The 20,764-nt window shown below is 46.0% G+C and overlaps 1 protein-coding gene across 1 annotated transcript in view; it reads left to right on the top strand.

Moving 5' to 3' along the window:
• The first annotated feature begins 502 nt into the window (after nt 1-502).
• LOC120915809 overlaps nt 503-20,764 on the top strand; it is a 30,895-nt gene continuing 10,633 nt past the window's right edge. Inside the window, exons 1-3 of the mRNA XM_040326609.1 lie at nt 503-623; nt 5,888-6,031; nt 18,768-18,896. Coding sequence (XP_040182543.1) covers nt 503-623; nt 5,888-6,031; nt 18,768-18,896 — 394 coding nt within the window. The remainder of the gene's footprint in view (nt 624-5,887; nt 6,032-18,767; nt 18,897-20,764) is intronic.

Here is a 20,764-nt window from a genome sequence, read left to right as displayed (position 1 = left end):
ACCCTTGTTTATAATTTATATATCAAATGTATTATTATGGTAATTTAGAAGAATGCTCCTTACATTTGTGGTCATTGGGAAATACTGATGGTACAGCTAAAAAAATCATTGTTGATACTTGTTAAGCCCTGTACACACTATGGCCCCGTACACACGACCGAGTTTCTCGGCAGAATTCAGCCAGAAACTCGATCGGAGCTGGATTCTGCCGAGAAACTCGGCCGTGTGTACACTTTTCAGCGAGGAAGCTGACGAGGAACTCGTCGGGCCGAATAGAGAACATGTTCTCTATTTCCTCGTTGTTCAATGAGGAAAGTCGGCCCGCCGAGATCCTCGGCGGCTTCAACACTGAACTCGACGAGGAACTCGATGTGTTTGGCACGTCGAGTTCCTCGGACGTGTGTACGGGGCCATACTCATCTGAAAGTTGATCATTGCTCAAGGAACCCCTTGCAATCTCTGGAGGAACCCTGGTTGAGAAAGGCTGATCTAAAACTCAACAATGATGCCTACAGTCATACAAACTACTGTATATACCATTGCAGAAAGTGACGTTCCATCAACCAGCAGTTTATTTCTGCACGTTCCTATCCTCAAACCCTTGAAGAAGGCACCTGAAGCACGTTGGCCTTTGACTCTATGGGCCAGATTCAGGTACAGCAGCGTAACTTTGAGCGGACGTAGCGCATCTCATATGCGCTACGCCGACTTAACATAGAGAGGCAAGACCAGTATTCACAAAGCACTTGCTCCCTAAGTTACGGCGGCATAGCGTAAATGGGGCGGCGTAAGCCCGCCTAATTCAAATTAGGAAGGTAGTGGGCGTCTTGTATTAAAATTAACCGTGACCCCATGTAAATAAATGGCCGAACGAACGGGCGCATGCTCAGAATCACGTTGCATATACTCCCTAAGATACAACGGCTCAATGCGTACGTCGTGAACTTAACCTACGCCCAGCCCCCTTCACGTACGACTTACGTAAACAACGTAAAATCCGACGCCACTTCCGACGTCCATACCCTAACATGACTTACCCCTGCTTTATGAGGGATAACTTTACTCGGACGTACGCCTTACGTAAACGGCGTAGCTTACTGCGACGGGCGCAAGTACGTTCGTGAATCGGCGTATCTAGGTCATTTACATATTCGACGCGTAAATCAATGGAAGCACCTCTTGCGGCCAGCGTAAATATGCACCCAAGATACGATGGCGTAAGAGACTTACGTCGGTCAGATTGAGCGACAATTCAGGCGTATCTGGTTTCAAGAATGCGGCGCATTCGTGGACTTACGCGGCGTATAAGAAGATACGTCGGCGTAAGTCCTACCTGAATCTCGCCCTATGTGTTGGAAAAAAAAATTGAAAAGTACAAATATATGATTCATCATTTTCCTTTGGCACCCCCTCTTTCCTTGACCAATATTGTCATCTACACCAGCCCTTGTGGATTTTGGGGTTCTCAAACTGCTGTTCTTCATCTATTTATAGCTTTGTATATTTCACCTGTGCTTTTTGTCATGCAAATCTACGTTATTTATTTTATTACTAATTTCATGTTTTTAAAAAATAAACACCTACTTTAACTTGTCTGTTCATTTATTTCAAGTATACAGTAAATTGCCGATTTTCTAGATGACGTATTAACAGGGCTTTTTTTCTCAGAGAATAGGTGCAGGAACTCCAACCTTCACCCTTTATTTCTGCTCCCTACCCGCCCCTGAGCACCGTTCCTTGGTTCCACCTACCCGCCTGTACCGCCCATTTTATAGAATACAGAACCAAGTATTATTTTTGCTACTAAGTGATTTGCATGGAATTTGTTAATGATAACAAAGAAAGACAGTAAAATAGATCCCCTTCAGTGAGTAACAATAGACTTTACCCCAGCAACAGTTGACCCCTTCAGCAATGATAGACCTCACCCCAGCAAAAATAAAGCCCCCACACAACAAAATACCACCCCAGCAACAATGGACCCCCGGTAGCACAACAGATGTCCCAGCAGACTGCATCAATAGACCCTTCAGGAGGCAGCAACAATAGACCTCTCCCTCAACAGTAGATCCTTACCAGCAACAATTTCTTCCCCCTAGAAACATAAGACCCACCACTAGCAACAATAGATCTACCCAGCAACAAGAGACCTCCCCGCAAAAATAGATCCCCACCAGTGACAATAGATCTCTAAGCAGCAAGCACCAATAGATCCCCACCTGTGACAATAGATCTCTAAGCAGCAAGTATCAATAGATCCCCACCAGTGACAATAGATCTCTAAGCACTAAGCATCAATAGATCCCCACCAGTGACAATAGATCTCTGAGCAGCAAGCATCAATAGAGGTGCCGGAACTGGGTTCCTCTGCGTTCCTGCTGAAAAAAAGCCCTGCCTATTAATCAACTCAGCTTTGTCCCAATTCACTCACATTTGATATAAAAAAAAATGTTTGGGAGATATTTGCAGAAAGTACCTGCACCTATGTCTACGGCGCATGCGCCGTAGACATCGCATGCGGCACTGAGCGTGACGCTTCTAACGGCCATCATGCCGTTAGTGGCGGCACCCGCACGTATACTTCATCACTGCTCCGGCCAGTCACAGCGCTGGAGTAGCGATACATGGAAGTCACTCTAGGTATCATGTCGGCGATGGAGGAGGTCACCCAGGACCGCTGCGGGGGCTTCGATCTCAGGTAAGTACTACATAAAGAGCTAGTATGCTATGCATACTAGCTCATTATGCCTTTGCCTTTTTTAATTACATTTTTTAGAGAGGGTTTACTTCCTCTTTAAAAAGGGGATTAACTCCAGAGATAAAACGATAATTCTCCCGCTCTACAAGACTCTGGCTTGCATACACACGGTCACACAAAAGTTCTCTGAACTTTCAACCGTCAAGAACGCGGTGACGTACAACACTACGACGAGCCGAGAAAATTAAGTTCAATGCTTCCGAGCATGCGTTGAATTGTTTCCGAGCATGCATCGGAATTTTGGGTGTCGGAATTGCTACAGACGATCTGAATTTCAGATTGGAATTTTTCCATTGTAAAATTTGAGAACCAGCTCTCAAATTTTTGTTGGTGGAAATTCAGACAGGAAAAGTGAGATGGACCCTACACAAGATCGGAATTTCCGACCAAAAGCTCACATCAGTCTTTTCTTGTCGGAAATTCTGACCGCGTGTACGGGGCAGAACATCTAAATATTGACCATGCAGTCTATGTTTTTTTTTTATTGTTGCGCTCTGCCATTTTTCTGGGATAATAGGTTCTCCCAATCTCCAATAGAGTCTAGTTCTAATATCCATTCTACCAAGGAGGGCAAAGTTGACAATTTCTAATGGCTCTAGCCACTGATAGGAACAGACAAAGGATATCTTTTTTGGGTGATTTAATAGGCCCTGACTGTGATTATAGACAATGGGGCAGATCCTCAAAGAAATTACGCCACGTAATTTTGAATTTTGCGCGTCGTATCTTTGTTTTGGCATCCACAAAACAAGATACGACGGCATCTGTGTTAGATCCGACAGGATCTTAGATGCAATTTTTTGGCGTCCGCTAGGTGGCGTTCACGTAGTAATCCGCGTTGAGTATGCAAATTAGCTATTTCCGACGATCCACGAACGTACGACCGGCCGTCGCATTTTTTTTTACGTTGTTTCCGTTCGGCTTTTTCCGGCGTATAATTAAAGCTGCTATGTGGTGGCGTACTCAATGTTAAGTATGGCCGTCGTTCCCGCGTCTAATTTTAAAAATGTTACGTTGTTTGCGTAAGTCGTCCGTGAATGGGGCTGGACGCCATTTACGTTCACGTTGAAAACAATGACGTCCTTGCGACATCATTTGGAGCAATGCACCCTGGGAGTTTATATAGACGACGCATGCGCTGTTCGTTCGGCGCGGGGACGCGCTTCATTTAAATGAAACACGCCCCCTACCCACCCAATTTGAATTCCGCCGCGAGAGATACACTACACCGCCGTAACTTACGGCGCGAATACGTTGAGGATTCAAATTAAAGCCAGGTAAGTTACAGCGGCGTAGCGTATCTTACATATGTGCTGCGCGCAGTCTATGTATGTGGATCTTCCCCAATAATGCAATCCTTGGCGATTGTGGAAGCTTTGTGTCTACAACTGAACAGAAAAAAACAATAATGTTCTCCAAAATGCTTTAATTGGTGGCCAATCCTACCATACATGAGTCATGGTGCCTTGTGAGTTGTGACATCACCAGCAGGTATTTGAATCCTTTACTCTATCTAGTACAGTGGCGGCCCATCCATTAGGGGCACCCGGGGGGGGCTGCCCCCTCTCTCCATGCCACCCCCTATGCATAGTATGCATCTATCCACCACGGCCACCCCCTATTCATGCGTCCGGCCCCTTTCAGAGCACCAGGTGCATAAATGACAGCGGACAGTTTTTTTTGAAGCACCTGGGGCTCTAATAGGCTTCAAAATAGGGTGGGCTCGAGTCACAGAGTATGCAAACTGAGCCCACCTGGGTTTTGCTGTTGAAACACTGATCCTCAATCCGGCCAATCAGAAGCGGGTGTGAGGCCGAAAAGAGAAGACTCCCGATTGGCCACCAAGGAGGAGGAAGGAAACAGAAGCCACCGACGCCTAGGGTGACCACATTTCCAAACTACCATTCAGGGACACCCCCCTTCCCAAAAATCAGTTTGTTCTGTAACGAATCACAGCACAGTGATTGGACACAAGAGGCGGGATTTATAATTTCTCCAATCACAAGCAGGGGGTGGGGATTGTGCTCCTCCAGGCATTCCCAGCCAGGGCAAGTATTGTCAGTGAGTAAAGCAGTGATGTGGCGGCCTTTTTTGGGGGCATCGGATTGGCTCGGGGGGCTGCTGTGTCAGTTTCATTCCAGGACACTGTATTGTCCTTGAATGAAGGTGTCCGGGACAGACCTACAAAATGCGGGACTGTCTCGGGCAATCCGGGACACGTGGTCACCCTACCGCCGCCGTGATTACCCGTGGAGAGAGGGAGAACAGGAGGTCGCCGGGCAGGGGAAGCCGCCGGTGATGGGGTAAGTGCAACCGACCAACTGACCGGGTGGGGGGGCATCTCGCCCCCCCCCCTTAAAAAAATTCACCGCCCGCCACTGCTCTAGGAGCTACTGATAATTTGTGAGTCAATATGAAACATTTTTCCCATTTGTTAAGGCAAATAATAGTTTGGAGTTCACTTTCCCAAACAGACATGTTCGGGGAAGACTAGGGTGAACCAGAGATATAAGAACTGAGTAGATCTGATTAAATGTCATTTTGACATTTCAATAAAGTTTAAAGAAAAAAGGAAAACAGCAAACTTTTTTTTTTTTTTAACATGTGGCTAGTGTGAAACTTCTAAGGCCGGAATCACACTAGCGCGGTGCGAATTTCAGCTCTCTTATCTCTGCAGAGAGATAAGAGAAGTGTTCAGCAGATTAGCAATGTTTTAGATGCAAATTTGGAGACCTGGGAGAAGTTGCGGGTGAGAGGAGAGTGGGGGAGAAGTGTATTGAGCTGAATGAGAGAAATTCCTGAAGAGAACTGAACACATCTGCGAATCAGCTGCGTACCCATAGAAGATAATGGGCTTGAATTCGCACCTGAGCCGCACCGCAATACCTAAAAGACGCACACGGTTTTACTGCAATGCGCAGTGCGAATGCATCGCACATATGTGAACCAGCCTCATTGAAAACAATGTATTTAGAAATGTTCTGCGTATTGGATGCGGTTTAAGCTGCACTCAATTCGCATAGGTGTGAACCTGGCCTAAAAGGCCCACTTTTAGTGAGTGAACTAAAGGGTGTTTTTTGTAAACTAGACATGAGTTATTTCATAGCTGTGATTGTTTTCTATCTCTAGAGAAGAGTTTCTCTCCCCCGGTCCTCAGGGACTGGCAGCAGATGTCAAAGAACACACCTTCCGCACAGAGGACGGCGACATGTTCAGCCAATATGAAGAGCCCAGTCACTACAACCTGCGTCTTCTCCACAATTCTGATGATAGGTAAGTGAACACGACCCTTAATTATGCATTACAAAGCATTGCAGATACCCGAATCCGGTTATCCTAGGCAAGCCTTTAATTGCTTTGGGCAGTCAGAGCAGTAAATTAATATGACGGGTCAAATGAGGTGACTGTATTTTCCTGATCACTCTGGCTTGTTGAGTAAAGGTTCTAATCTTTTACCTATTGCTGTTAACCACTTAAGGACCGGACCAATATGCTGCTAAATGACCCAAGGGGTTTTTACAATTCGGCACTGTGTCGCTTTAACAGACAATTGCGCAGTTGTGCGACGTGGCTCCCAAACAAAATTGGCGTCCTTTTTTCCCCACAAACAGAGCTTTCTTTTGGTGGTATTTGATCACCTCTGCGGTTTTTATTTTTTGCGCTATAAACAAAAATAGAGCGACAATTTTGAAAAAAATGCAATATTTTTTACTTTTTGCTATAATAAATATCCCCCAAAAACATATATATATATATAAAAAAAAAAATTTCCTCAGTTTAGGCCGATACGTATTCTTCTACATATTTTTGGTAAAAAAAAACGCAATAAGCGTTTATCGATTGGTTTGCACACAATTTATAGCGTTTACAAAATAGGGGATAGTTTTTTTATTTTTTTATTTTTTACTACTAATGGCGGCGATCAGCGATTTTTTTTCGTGACTGCGACATTATGGCGGACACTTCGGACAATTTCGACACATTTTTGGGACCATTGTCATTTTCACAGCAAAAAATGCATTTAAATTGCATTGTTTATTGTGAAAATGACAGTTGCAGTTTGGGAGTTAACCACAGGGGGCGCTGTAGGAGTTAGGGTTCACCTAGTGTGTGTTTACAACTGTAGGGGGGTGTGGCTGTAGGTCTGACGTCATCGATCGAGTCTCCCTATAAAAGGGATCACTCGATCGATGCAGCCGCCACAGTGAAGCACGGGGAAGCTGTGTTTACATACGGCTCTCCCCGTTCTTCAGCTCCGGGGAGCGATCGCGAGGGGGCTACTAGAAACGAATAGCCGCGCCGTCGTCCCGGATCGCTCCTGAAGCCACGGGAACCGCAGCATGTACCGGGGGGGTCCCGATCGAACCCCAGACCCACGTCTAGGCAGGGACGTACAGGTACGCCAATGTGCCTGTACGTGCCATTCTGCCGACGTATATGTACATGCGGCGGTCCGGAAGTGGTTAATAGGATCAATGTGGTGTACATAGAGAGGTCAGATTTAATGTTCCTTGGCATAACCATCAATAGGTTTCATTAACCATTTCAATACCGGGCACTTTCGCCCCTTCCTGACCAGGACAATTTTTAGTTTTCAGCGCTGTCACACTTTGAATGACAATTGCGCGGTCGTGCTACACTGTACCCAAATTACATTTTTATCATTTTCTTCCCACATATAGAGATTTCTTTTGGTGGTGTTTGATCACCTCTGGGGTTTTTATTTTTTGCTATGCAAACTAAAATAGAGGCAAATTAAAAAAAAAAAAAAAGTTTTTCTTAGTTTCTGTCATAACATTTTGTTTTCTCCTTCACTGAAGGGCACTGATGAGGCGACACTGATGGGCACTGATGAGTTGACAATGATGGGCACTAATGAGGAGGCGCTGACATGTAGAAATTATGGGCACTGATTGGTGGCACTGATATGCAGAACTGATGGGCACCAATGATATGCAGAACAGATGGGCACTGAAAGGCACTGATGAGGAGGCACTGATATGTAGAAATTATGGGCACTGATCGGTGGCACTGATATGCAGAACTGATGGGCACCACTGATATGCAGCACAGATGGGCACTGATAGGCGACACTGATAGATGGCACTGATGGGCACTGACAGGTGGCTATGATGGGCACTGATAGGCGGCTGTGATGGGCACAGACAGGCAGCACTGATTGGCACTGATAGGCAGTACTGATTGGCACTGATAGGTGGCAATGATGGGCAACACTGATGATGAGGTGCTGATGAGGTACTGACAGGTGTTACAGCTGGTCACTGATTGACACTGTGATGGGCTCTGATTGGCACTGTGGTGGACACTGATTGGCACTGTGGTGGGCACTGGCAAACTATATTTTTTTTGTATAATCTTTATTTTTCAGATTTTTCAAATTTTTCAAATAAAGTTTTGCACAAGACAGATAAACACATAAACATTCGGCCAACATGGCCCATTAGGTAAATTACTGGAATTATAGGAATCACATTGCACATCAATCGGGATCTCATCTCGGGCAATCACACTGAACCTAGTGGTAAACCCCCCTCCCCAGGGGCACGCCCAAACCCGGAGGCACAGCAGGGTGAATGGTTAGCAACATAATCAAGGCACAATATAAACCACTTCCATAATGTACCACCCTACCCTCACCACCTGGGCGCTTCCCATCTGGAGGGACGCCCCCCCATAAGATATTACATAGAGAACAGGCCTTCGAGTAGTAGATCCTTATGCAATGGAACAATCAGGGAAGAAGGGAAACATGGAATGGGTCACATATAGACAGGGAAGGAATGGGGGAGGGGAAAGGTGGAAAGGGGGAAAGGAAAAAAAAAGGGGGGGGGGGTAGGGGTAGCATCCAACACATGTGCATCCGTACAGCAAGACATGAAATAGATTATGACATCTCCAAAATGGCTCTAACAGTCCTAGTCAACGACAGCTTCAAGGCTACCGGTAGTATCCCCATTTCCAATACCTGGTCTCCCACCGGAGGGACCAGCCCTCCGGGTGGGCTCAAGCTCCGGCTGGTCTTCAACATAGTGTATCCAGGTTGCCCATATGAGGTAGAACTTATCATATCTGTCTTTGCACTGCGCCATCCACTTCTCAGCCTCCATGAGTTTATTTACCATAGTTACCCACTCTAAGCGGGTCGGTACCTGGGGCGTCTTCCAATATATCGGGATCAGCCGTCTGGCCGCATTGAGTAGATGAGGCAGTGCAGACTTGCGGTATTGACTGATTGGGATGGTAGGGAAGTGAAGCAAGGACTCCAGTGGGGAATCCGGTAGCTCCACATCCAAGATCAACCTGATCTGGGCATGGACGTCTTGCCAGAAGGGGCGCAGCCTGGGGCACTCCCACCAAATATGTAGGAAAGTGCCCCGTTGGCCACACTCCCGCCAGCATGCATCTGGGAGAGATGGATACATCTGGGCAAGCCTGGTGGGTACCCTATACCACCTAGTAAGCACCTTATAACTATTTTCCTGCATCCTCGTATCGACCGTGCTCGAATGTGTGAGTCTATACATATGGTCCAATTGGGGTTCAGAAAAGCTGTGTTGCAGGTCAACCTCCCACTCCCTTATGAACCTGGGTTTCCCATCTTTCCGCAGAGAGTATATCAGGGCATATAAGGCTGAGATAGCATGGGGGACAGCCTCCTGGGACATACAGAGACGTTCAAAAGGGGAGGCCTGCGTGGGCGACCTGACCCCGTGGGGTAGGGTATTGAGGAAATGGCTGAGTTGCCGGTACCGCCATTCATCCATAAGGAAGGGACCATATTGCTCCCTCAGCGCCTCCAGGGACAGCAAGCCCCGGTCCTGAACGAATCTCCCGCACCTAGACTCCCCGTCCGCCGCCCACGTCCGAAAAAAGGACGGGTGTTCCCCTGGAGTGAACCAGGGGAAGCCCCCTAGGGGCGACAGCGGGGAGGTCGGCAGCGCAAGCCCCCCCGTCTTATTTAAGGCATCCCAGGTCGCCAGGGCATGGACGGCAAAAGGGGACACCAGTCCCGACAGCCCCCTATGTTCCCTAGGTACCCACGGGGCGTGAGCCAGATTACGCCCCGCCAGGAACTTGTCCAAGGGCACCCATACCTTATGCCGGACATTATGATACCAATCCAGAATGCGCTGGAGAGCTATCGACTCGTAGTACCTTCGCATCACCGGCACCCCCAGCCCACCCGCAGACTTAGGGCGTTGCAATATACGGAGGGCTAGCCGTGGACATTTCCCACTCCAGACATACTGAATGAACAGACTGTTGAGGCTTGAGAAGAAGGCCCGAGGCAGAGCAATTGGGATCATCTGTAAGAAAAACAAGATTCTGGGGAGCACATTCATTTTAAGTACACTGACCCGGCCCATCCACGAGAAGGCCGTCCTATCCCACCTCTTTAAGTCCACCCTGATGGAAGAGAGCAGCGGGGTGTAGTTGCACTCATATAGCTGAGCACAGCTCGCTGGTAACTGGATTCCTAGGTACTTCAGGGATGTCTGGCACCACGTAAACGAAAAGGCGGATTGCAGCTGGGAGCGCAGGCCCTGAGGTATGTTCAGTGACAGGATCTCCGACTTGGCATAATTTATCTTAAAATTAGACAAAAGGTTAAACTCGGCTAGCTCCGCCATAATATTGGGTAAGGACAGCAAGGGTTCAGATACATAGAACAATACGTCGTCCGCATACGCGGACAACTTATGTTCCCTTGGGCCAACGGTGAGTCCCCTGATATTGCTATTAAGGCGAATCCTGCTAAGCAGTGGCTCAAGCGTTAAGGCGAACACGAGGGGTGACAGCGGGCACCCCTGCCGTGTTCCGTTGCTGATCGGAAAGGGGTCTGATAGCAAGCCGTTCACCTTGACTCTGGCAGACGGGGAGCTATACAGAGAGGATATCCAGGTTAGCATATTGGGGCCTAGGCCAAGCTCTGTCAAGACTGTTTTCATATACGTCCAGTCCACCCGGTCAAATGCCTTCTCGGCATCAGTAGAGAGCAAAAGACACGGCTGAGGGTCTGCCTGCGACTCCACCAATGGATTAGCTGGAGTGCCCTGTTTACATTGTCCCTCGCCTCCCTGCCCATAATGAAGCCAGTTTGGTCCAGGTGGACTACAGACGGGAGCACCGGTTTAAGCCTATTGGCCAAAATCTTGGCCAGGATCTTAATGTCGGTATTCAGTAGCGATATAGGCCTATAGCTACCTGGTAGGGTGTGGTCCTTCCCCTCCTTTGGGAGGACCGAAATGTGGGCCAGTAGAGCCTCAGGTGGCATTGCTGTGCCAGCGGCCAAAGCTGTGAAGTATGCGCACATATGACCTGACAGTTCCTCTACATATTTCTTGTAGTAGGCATTAGTGTAGCCATCAGGGCCAGGGCTCTTCCCATTAGGGAGTTCTTTCACTACCGCCCGAATTTCTGCGACGGTAATAGGTGCATCTAGTTGCTTGCTCACCGGAGCCTCCAGCCGGGGGAGCTGCGCTTCCGATAGGTATTGGAGTATTTTGGCAACCCGTTGCGATTCGGAGACGCCAGGTAGCGTATCCGGTAGGTGGTAGAGCTGGGCATAAAAGTCCCGAAATGCCGCTGCGATCTTGGACGAATGAACGACCGTCGCACCCGCCGTAGATTTTAGTTTGTGGACATGGCCTGTCTCCCGTTGGCCCCTAAGGGCTCTAGCCAGCATCCTTCCGCACTTGTTGCCAAACTCATAGAATTTGTGGGTCAGGTAGCGCAGCCGGGGCACTGGCAAACTATATTAATCGGGGCACTGTCTGCTGGCAGCTGTTGGGCACTGATTGGCAGCTGATGGGCACATCTGATGGGGCTGTGCTGATAATCAATGTACTGACTATCAGCACAGACACCCCCCACCGATCGGCTCTCCCTGTCAGCATGAACCAAGGAATGTCATTAACCGGCACTTCCTGGTTCATGCAATGATCAGCTGTGATTGGTCACGGCTGATCACGTGGTAAGAAGTCTCTGTCAGAGGCTTCTTACCACAATCGGAGATGCGGGGTGTCAGACTGACACACAGCACCTCCAAGGGGTGCGCGCCGGCTTGTTATCCTGCTGGACGTCATATGATGTCCTGACCTCATGATGGGGGATTGGGGGGGATTTGTGCTGGGGGGGGGGGGCATTTTTTGGGGAGGGGGATTTGTGTTGAGAGGGGGAGGAGGAAAGAGGATTTGTGCTAGAAGGAGGGATTTGGGGGTTTGCACTAGAAAAGGTAATATGGTGGTGGTGGGTGGGGGGGTGGGGTATTTGTGCTAGGAGGGGACAATTTGAGGGAAGGAGATCTGTGCTGGGGGATTGGGAAGGGGAATTTGTTTGGGGGGGATTTGTGCTAGTAGGGAAATTTGAAGGGCATTTGTGCTAGGAGGGGACATTTGGGGGAGGGGGGATTGTGCTAGAGTGGGGGGTTGGGATTCTGAGTGGGGAGAGGATTTGTGCTCAGGGGGGGGGGGGGGGAATTGAGGGGGGGTAATTGTGCTGGGAGCATATACAGAAGGAGAGGATTTGAGCTGGGGGCATGTGGGAGGAGGGGGACTTTATGCTTAGTGGTAAGCATGCAGATTAGTGCTTGGTTTTTTTTTTGGGGGGGGGGGGGTTGCTGACACATAATTCTCATACATTTTGGTGGGGGGCGCAATATGTCATGTTCACCCTCGGCTCTAGATTACCTTTTCCTGACACAGGTTTCAGGAAATGCTGAGCTTCGGTCATTGAAAGAAATGAAATCCAATGAACGACAGGCCAGGAGCTGGGGGGGGGGGGGGGGCAAAGTGCTAGATAATGTTGGTTGTCCTCCAGCCAGGAAGGAAATTATTTATAATTTGTACTACCCTATTGTATATTGTGTCCGGGCTTCCCGCAGTTTGAAACCCGGACACATGATTCCAAACCCGAACTGTCCGGGTGAATTCCGGACAGGTGGCAACTCTTATGAACCTTGGTTACAAGACCACCCAGGCAGGTATAGGTTCAATGCAGGAAAGAGTTTCCGTAAGCCCCCACAGGCCTGGAGATATCAAATAATAACACAGGACACAAGCATGCTTTGTGGATCATAAGATATCTGCCTTTACTCGGGCTGAGCCCCTGAATATATACAGATTTAGAAGGACATAGGAGGGGTTTTCCCAAAAGGCATACGTGTAATTTCAAGAATACATTCAGGTTAATCATTTACCATTAGCTAGTACGTGTTATACAAGTTCAATTAATATATGGATGTGACCTAAAACATATGTTTTCTGTGTTTACACAAATGTTGTAGAACTATACTTAGTTTATCTTAAACAAACATGAGCCAGGGCAAAAGTCCATACATATGTTGATCATACATAAATAACTAGGTGAAAGGTGTCTTTAGATAATAAGAACCACGTAAACTTATGTGTAGGTTTTTTAACTTTTTCCTTAACCCATAACATGTCGTTTCTGAACTTAAAATGGAGGTTGTCAATGCTATGTTCTTAACAAATCCTCTCTTTTGAGACATAGTATGTCTCACAGTTATATAATCCTTCTTTTATCATAATACATACTCAGATAAATCCTATTCGCAGCAGCAGGATCAGGGGTTCGGGATGCCTTAACAATTATGCACATTATAAGCTTATAACAAGCATATAGGAACAAAACAAAAAGAATAATCATAATGATGGTTATGGCAGCACTTTTTAACCATGTCAGTATTCCTACTCCAGAACTTAAGTTTGCAAAAGGATCCCATGTCTTGGCAATATTTCTAGCTTCATCTTGTAATTTGCTTACTTCTTTTCGGTGTTGTGCAATTATATCATAATAATCTGGTACCTCAATACTTGTGTTATGGAACCAGGTACAACACTCATAATCTTCTGTATTTTCACATAACCCAGTTAAAGCAGCACTCATGCTTTATATGGCTAACTCATGTAATTCTAATTGTTTTCTAATTGCTCTAGTTTCTATATTTAATTTAGTAATATCATCAGAATTCTTTTCCATTATTTCATCAATAATTCCAGTATAATTATTCAACCTTTTCATTAAGTCTATTCCCCACCCACTCCATGAGGGAAACCATGCCCATGCCATATCCTTTTCTTGGAATAAATCCCGTCTTTCACGATGCTTAAGGGGGTATCTGGGATGCATACTGGCCTCTAATAGGTGTCTTCCCTTATCATCCCCCAACACACCCATTATAGGGATCAGTGATGCAAGGTAACACCATCCCTGAGGGTCCATGGGAATCCATGGATAACATGTTTTCCCACAACAGATATAAATACTGTTTCCTAAAGCTAGGGGTCGTTTGTTAAATATTGTCATCATTTCATCAGAAAGACTGGAAAAGGTTAAACTTGACAAAAATTGTCCTACTGTGGAAGTGGAACTAGAGTTAAGAAAGTCCATTAGAGTGGTGTTTAGGGCAGGTTCTGAAGTGTGAAAGAAAGGGCTTTCAATTGAACTCATTGAAAAGTTAATTTTAGCTTGTTGGCAAACTTCAGCTCCCTTTGTGGAGTTCCCCAACCTAAAACACCAGTCTGGGAAATAACTTCTACTAATAATTTGAAAAGTAAGGGTATTATTTGAAAGCGTTCTTATGACATTTGTAAGGATGAGAGGAGGTGTGCCATTAAGGAGGGGGGTGAAGTTTAGAGGTACTGCCATTAGGGGGATTCTAGCAGTGCTAGGATGGAGTTTACTACATATCCAACATTTTTCATATCCAGACTTCTGGGCATAGGCATATTTAAACTTCAATAATAACATTTTATCTGTAAAACTTTCTGAGTTTTCATTTCTCTTGTGTCTGTCATGTGTATTATTCATATTATTCTGTTGTGGAGTGTTAGAGGCTCCACAAATGCTCTTTATGTGTCCCAAATCTTCAGGATGATAAATACAGTTAGTTGTCAGCCAAATTGGCAGGAACACGATCAGGGCAGCCCAGAATAAGAGGCACAAGGCTTTCCCAGAAGTCTGTGGTGAAATAAGCAAAGTCATCTTCTTCAGAGACTTTTTTTCCACCTGCTTCACTCACTGTTCGAGGATTTGTATCACCTTCTTCACCTCCTTTATCTTTGGCTTGCTTCTTAGGTGTTTGGTTCACCTTCTTCACACGACTAGCATGGATCCAAGCCTGTTGTCCTTCTACCAGAATAGCTGTTCGGGTAACCGCGATCACTGTAGTCGGAGGTCCAAATGGATACTCTTCCTTCTTGGTACGCTTCAGTTGCTGGACCACTACGACATCTCCCACTTGAAAGGGATGAGTTGGTTTCTGTGAAGAAGATGGAGAGGTGCGAGCAACATTCCTTTCAACTTGATCTAAAGTTTCAATAAGTTTTTTTACATATTCTTCCTGAATAAGATCTAGGTCCCCTTTTTCTAACATAAGTGGCTGTCTGGCCCATGGGGTGGGGAATGGTCTACCCATTAAGACTTCAAAAGGAGAGTATCCTGTCTTTTTAGAGGGTGTCATTCTTACCTCGGCTAGTACAGATGGTAGGACCTTCTTCCAATTTGCATACGTACCTCCAGTGGCCTTCCTGATCTTATCTTTAAGGGTTCTGTTCATTCTCTCCACTATACCTGAGCTCTGGGGATGGTACGGAATATGAAACTTCCAGTCTATTTTCAGTGTCTTTACTAGATCTTGACAAACTTTGGCCACAAATGCAGGACCATTGTCTGAGTTGATCTGAAATGGGCATCCCCATCTGGGAATGATTTCCTGTGTGAGAATTTTTACTACTGTTTGTGCATCTTCCTTTGTTGTTACAAACACTTCTATCCATCTTGAAAACATGTCCACTATTACTAGCAAATATTCCTGTCTTTTACCTAGTTTGGGCATGTGTGTAAAATCAATTTGTAAATGAGTGAATGGTGTAGATGGATATATCAGATGTTCATGTTTTGCCTTGTGAGGGTTCCTGGGATTATTCCGAATGCATGTGATGCATCTGGAAACAAGTGCCTTAACGAGAGAGGGAAGACCTGGAATGAAAAAATCCTTATCCAAAAGTTCACATGTGACTTTCCACCCTCAGTGACCTATGCCATGGTATTGTGAAATAAAAATGGGTGCGCTGGCTACAGGGATACATGGTCTCCCCTCTTGGCAGACAAGGCCAGTTTCTGGGCTTGTCTGCACACCTATTTTATTCCATTGCTGGATGTCTTGGTCTGTGGCATATGCTTGGAGGTCATGCAATGTTTGATCTAGGAGTGGGATTTCAGGTGAGAGCAATGGCATTTGGATGTCTGCTGTCTGTGTGGATGCTGCTTCTCTTGCTGCTTTGTCAGCTAAGGCATTGCCTTTGGCTATGTCATCTTGTTGCCCTGTATGTGCCCTACAGTGTAGTGTGGTTGCATGTCCTAGAATGAATGATGTAGCCATTTCCACCACCATCACACAGGATACCAAAGCTCTGAGACACACCAGCATGCCCTGCACTGGCATAGGCACAACCCTTGGGGGAAAAACGATAGGGCGCAGTTTGCCTCCCATGTTTTTGCGCCAGGACTCCTGTCATGGTTGTACAGTTGTCCCTAGCAAATAGGTGTAACCCTTTGCTATACTCAGAGGCCAAGACCAGGAGCTGTTATCATAGTTTTGAGGTATACAAAAGCATTATACATGTCATACAATCTGGCATGTCAGTACCTGTGGTTTGTCTCAAAATGTTATCATAGTAGGAACAGTCAGGTATGCATTGGCGGCAGTCATGCCAATCATGCCAAGAAAGGACAGCATATCCTTCTTGGTCTGTGGGGGGGCTAGACCCATGGAGAGCCGCAGCTCGTGACTGACTTTCCTTTCACCTTTTGTGAGTACAAAACCAAGGTATACAACAGTTCCTGACACCATTGAAGTTTCTTTTTGGAAACTTTACGACCATTATCTGCCAACCAATGTAGCAGATCTGAACCATCCTCTTTTCAGGCTACCTGGCTTGGGTTACATATCAATCAACATATTGGAGTAGGACAGAACAATGGCAGGGAGTCCAGGACCGCAATGTGGCCTGGGGCACAACTGAGTAGACTACAGGAGTCCACATAACCCTGGGGCATTCTACACCATGTCATCTGGCAAAAAATAGTTTTTTTTTAAAAAAACAGAAAGCAAGGATTGGCTGTGTCTCCTCATCAACAAGGATGCTAAAAAATACATCTGATAAATAAATCACAGAAAAATACTCTGCATCGGGTGGTATGGAGGTTAGGAGTGATGGCACATCAGGCACTATGGGTGCAATGGGCACCACCAGGTTGTTTATAGCTCTGAGGTCTTGTACAAACCTGTAAGAGCCGTCTGGCTTTTTTATTGGGTTGATGGGGGTGTTGTAGGGTGACAGTGTCTCTTTAAGAATTCCTTGTTGCAGGAACCTCTCTTTGTTTTAGGGGGGCTAAATGTTTTACTTGTCCCAGTGTCTCCCTGTTCTTCCTCCTGCTCCCTTCTGGTTCAACTACCTCAACTCTGGCTTCCTGTCCGTGCCTCTGTAGGTGCTGTCTATCTTGTTGTAATGCGGGGGGGGGGGGGGCTGCCGCCGGGTCAGGGACAACTCTCTTTTTATTAGCTTCTTCTCTATGTTTTTGATCATAATCTTCCTTACTTAAACATTTGGTGGGCTTTTTCTGTTTCATATTTTCCCTTGGGAACCAATATGGGGCATATTTTAACCAATTCTCTGCTCCCTTTTCCATATAATCCATATCCCATTGAGGGTCCCCGGGGTACCAAGGGAAAGCTCTCTTATCTCCTAAACACAATCCTTTGACCATATCGATGTGGAATTCTGTATTGCTACCGTTTTTTTGGGGAACGGGTCTGTACTGTGTAAGGCTGTGGTCCATCGTGCTAAATTTGAAACCCATGGGTCTATAAGTTCATAATTAGTACCACAAATTCTAGCTACAAAATCCTTACATATTTCCCCTGGGTTGGGTGGAGGGGGAGGACCTTCTTTACCTTGTTTCTGACCCATATTGAAAGTGGGAGACGACTGACTTACCACACAGTCTTCTGATCCACACAACAAATGATTCTTATACTTTTAATAATACTTATACTTCTATGCGATAGAAAGAAAAAAGCAAAGATTTTGGGGCTGCCGGAGTCTATTTCCTCATTAACCACTCAATTTTCCTTCCCTAAAGGAATGTCTATGCAGTACTGCTTATCTTTTGTGGGTTTACCAAAAACCTTACTATGGGTTTACCCAAAACCCTTCTTCTATTAACCTCCTGGCATGGTTCTTATCCCCTACTAATTTTTTTTTATATGGTACAAAAAAGCTTTAATCAGAGCTGAGGCAAGAAAATATTTAGTCAAAGACAAAACAAGATTCCTACCTCAGTTAGATTTGCTTTTCCCGGACGAAGCCTCCAAATTCTTATGAACCTTGGTTACAAGACCACCCAGGCAGGTATAGGTTCAATGCAGGAAAGAGTTTCCGTAAGCCCCCACAGGCCTGGAGATATCAAATAATAACACAGGACACAAGCATGCTTTGTGGATCATAAGATATCTGCCTTTACTCGGGCTGAGCCCCTGAATATATACAGATTTAGAAGGACATAGGAGGGGTTTTCCCAAAAGGCATACGTGTAATTTCAAGAATACATTCAGGTTAATCATTTACCATTAGCTAGTACGTGTTATACAAGTTCAATTAATATATGGATGTGACCTAAAACATATGTTTTCTGTGTTTACACAAATGTTGTAGAACTATACTTAGTTTATCTTAAACAAACATGAGCCAGGGCAAAAGTCCATACATATGTTGATCATACATAAATAACTAGGTGAAAGGTGTCTTTAGATAATAAGAACCACGTAAACTTATGTGTAGGTTTTTTAACTTTTTCCTTAACCCATAACATGTCGTTTCTGAACTTAAAATGGAGGTTGTCAATGCTATGTTCTTAACAGCAACCCTATTGCTAACTGACCCATGCTTCTGTTTTTTTTCAGCACATTCGCTGCAGTGTTTATATTCTTTCAATACGGTCCCGGGAGCCCAAGGTTTGGTTGTGGAGATATCAAACTGTACATCCAGTCAAGATGCCTGCATAATGATCCTCTACAATATCGACAAAAGAAGTACGCATTCCTCCGCTTCCTCGTCATATTCCCTGAAACCTCCACACAGAACTTGGGGCCAGATTCACGTAGAATCGCGGCGGCGTAACGTATCCTAAATACGTTACACCGCCGCAATTTTTCATCGCAAGTGCCTGATTCACCAAGCACTTGCGATGAAAACCTACGCCGGCGGCCTCCGGCGTAAGGCGGGCCAATTAAAATGGGCGTGTGCCATTTAAATTAGGCGCGCTCCCGCGCCGGACCTACCGCGCATGCTCCGTTTCCGAACTCCCGCCGTGCTTTGCGCGCCGTGACGTCATTTTTTTGAACGGCGACGCGCGTAGCGTACTTCCGTATTCTCAGACGGCTTACGCAAACGACGTTGATTTTTAAATTTAGACGCGGGAACGACGGCCATACTTTAGACAGCAATACACTTGCTGACTAAAGTTAAGGCACCAAAAAAAAAGTGTAACTTTACGACGGGAAACTAGACTAGCGGCGACGTAGCGAACGCGAAAAACCGTTGTGGATCTGCCGTAACTCCTAATTTGCATACCCGACGCTGGTTTACGACGCAAACTCCCCCCAGCGGCGGCCGCGGTACTGCATCCTAAGATCCAACAGTGTAAAACAATTACACCTGTCGGATCTTAGGAATAGCTATGCGTAACTGATTCTATGAATCAGTCGCATAGATAGAAACAGAGATACGACGGCGTATCAGGAGAAACGCCGTCGTATCTCATTTGTGAATCTGGCCCTTGGTGGCCAAATTGATTTCACCATGAAATTAATCATTTCCTTTTCTGACACTTCATTTTATTTAGTCTCTAATTTTTATCATCCTCTCTGCTTTAGACAAAATCTTGTTCGGGGAAAATATACACACAGTTGTGCTCATAAGTTTACATACCCTGGCAGAATTTATGATTTCTTGGCCATTTTTTAGAGAATATGAATGACAACACAAAAACGTTTCTTTCACTCATGGTTAGTGTTTGGCTGAAGCCATTTATTATCAATCGACTGCGTTTAAAATCATAATCACAACAGAAACTACCCAAACGACCCTGATCAAAAGTTTACATACCCTGTTGATTTTGGCCTGATAACATGCACACAAGTTGACACAAAGGGGTTTGAATGGCTATTAAGGCCAGGTTCACACCTATGCGAATTGAGTGTGGCTTAAACCGCATCCAATACGCAGAACATTTCTAAATACAGTGGGCCAGATTCACAGAGAGATACGACGGTGTATCTCCTGATACGCCGTCGTATCTCTGACTTAGGCCGGTCGTATCTATGCGCCTGATTCATAGAATCAGTTACGCATAGATTTGGCTAAGATCCGACAGGTGTAACTGTGTTACACCGTCGGATCTTATTTGCAATCTAAAAATGGCGCGGGGGGCGTTCCCGCTGATTTACGTTGAGAAATATGTAAATCAGCGAGATACGCCAATTCACGAACGTACGCGGACCCGACGCAGTGTTGTTATGACGTTTCCGTAGCGGTTTTCCCGGCGTATACTTACCCCTGCTTCTATGAGGCGCAACCAATGTTAAGTTAAGCCGTCGTTCCCGCGTCGATTTTGAATTTTTTTACGTGGTTTGCGTACGCCGATTCAGAAACCCGCGCGTCGCAAGTTACGCTCAAGTCGAAACCACTGACGTCCTAGTGACGTCAGTGGGAGCAATGCACGCCGGGAAATTTCACGGACGCCGCATGCTCATTTAAATCGGCGCGGGAACGTGCCTGATTTAAATAGTACACTCCCCCTAGCCGCGGAATTTTAATTCCGCTGGGGGATTTGCGATACGCCGCCGCAAGTTTGGAGGTAAGTGGTTTGTGAATTACCCACTTGCCTCTCAAACTTGCG

Source organism: Rana temporaria, chromosome 10, assembly GCF_905171775.1.
Source record: "Rana temporaria chromosome 10, aRanTem1.1, whole genome shotgun sequence".
NCBI classification, from domain to species: Eukaryota; Metazoa; Chordata; class Amphibia; order Anura; family Ranidae; genus Rana; species Rana temporaria.
The sequence above is the reverse complement of the archived record's forward strand: the minus strand, read 5'-3'. Positions and strand labels throughout refer to the sequence as shown.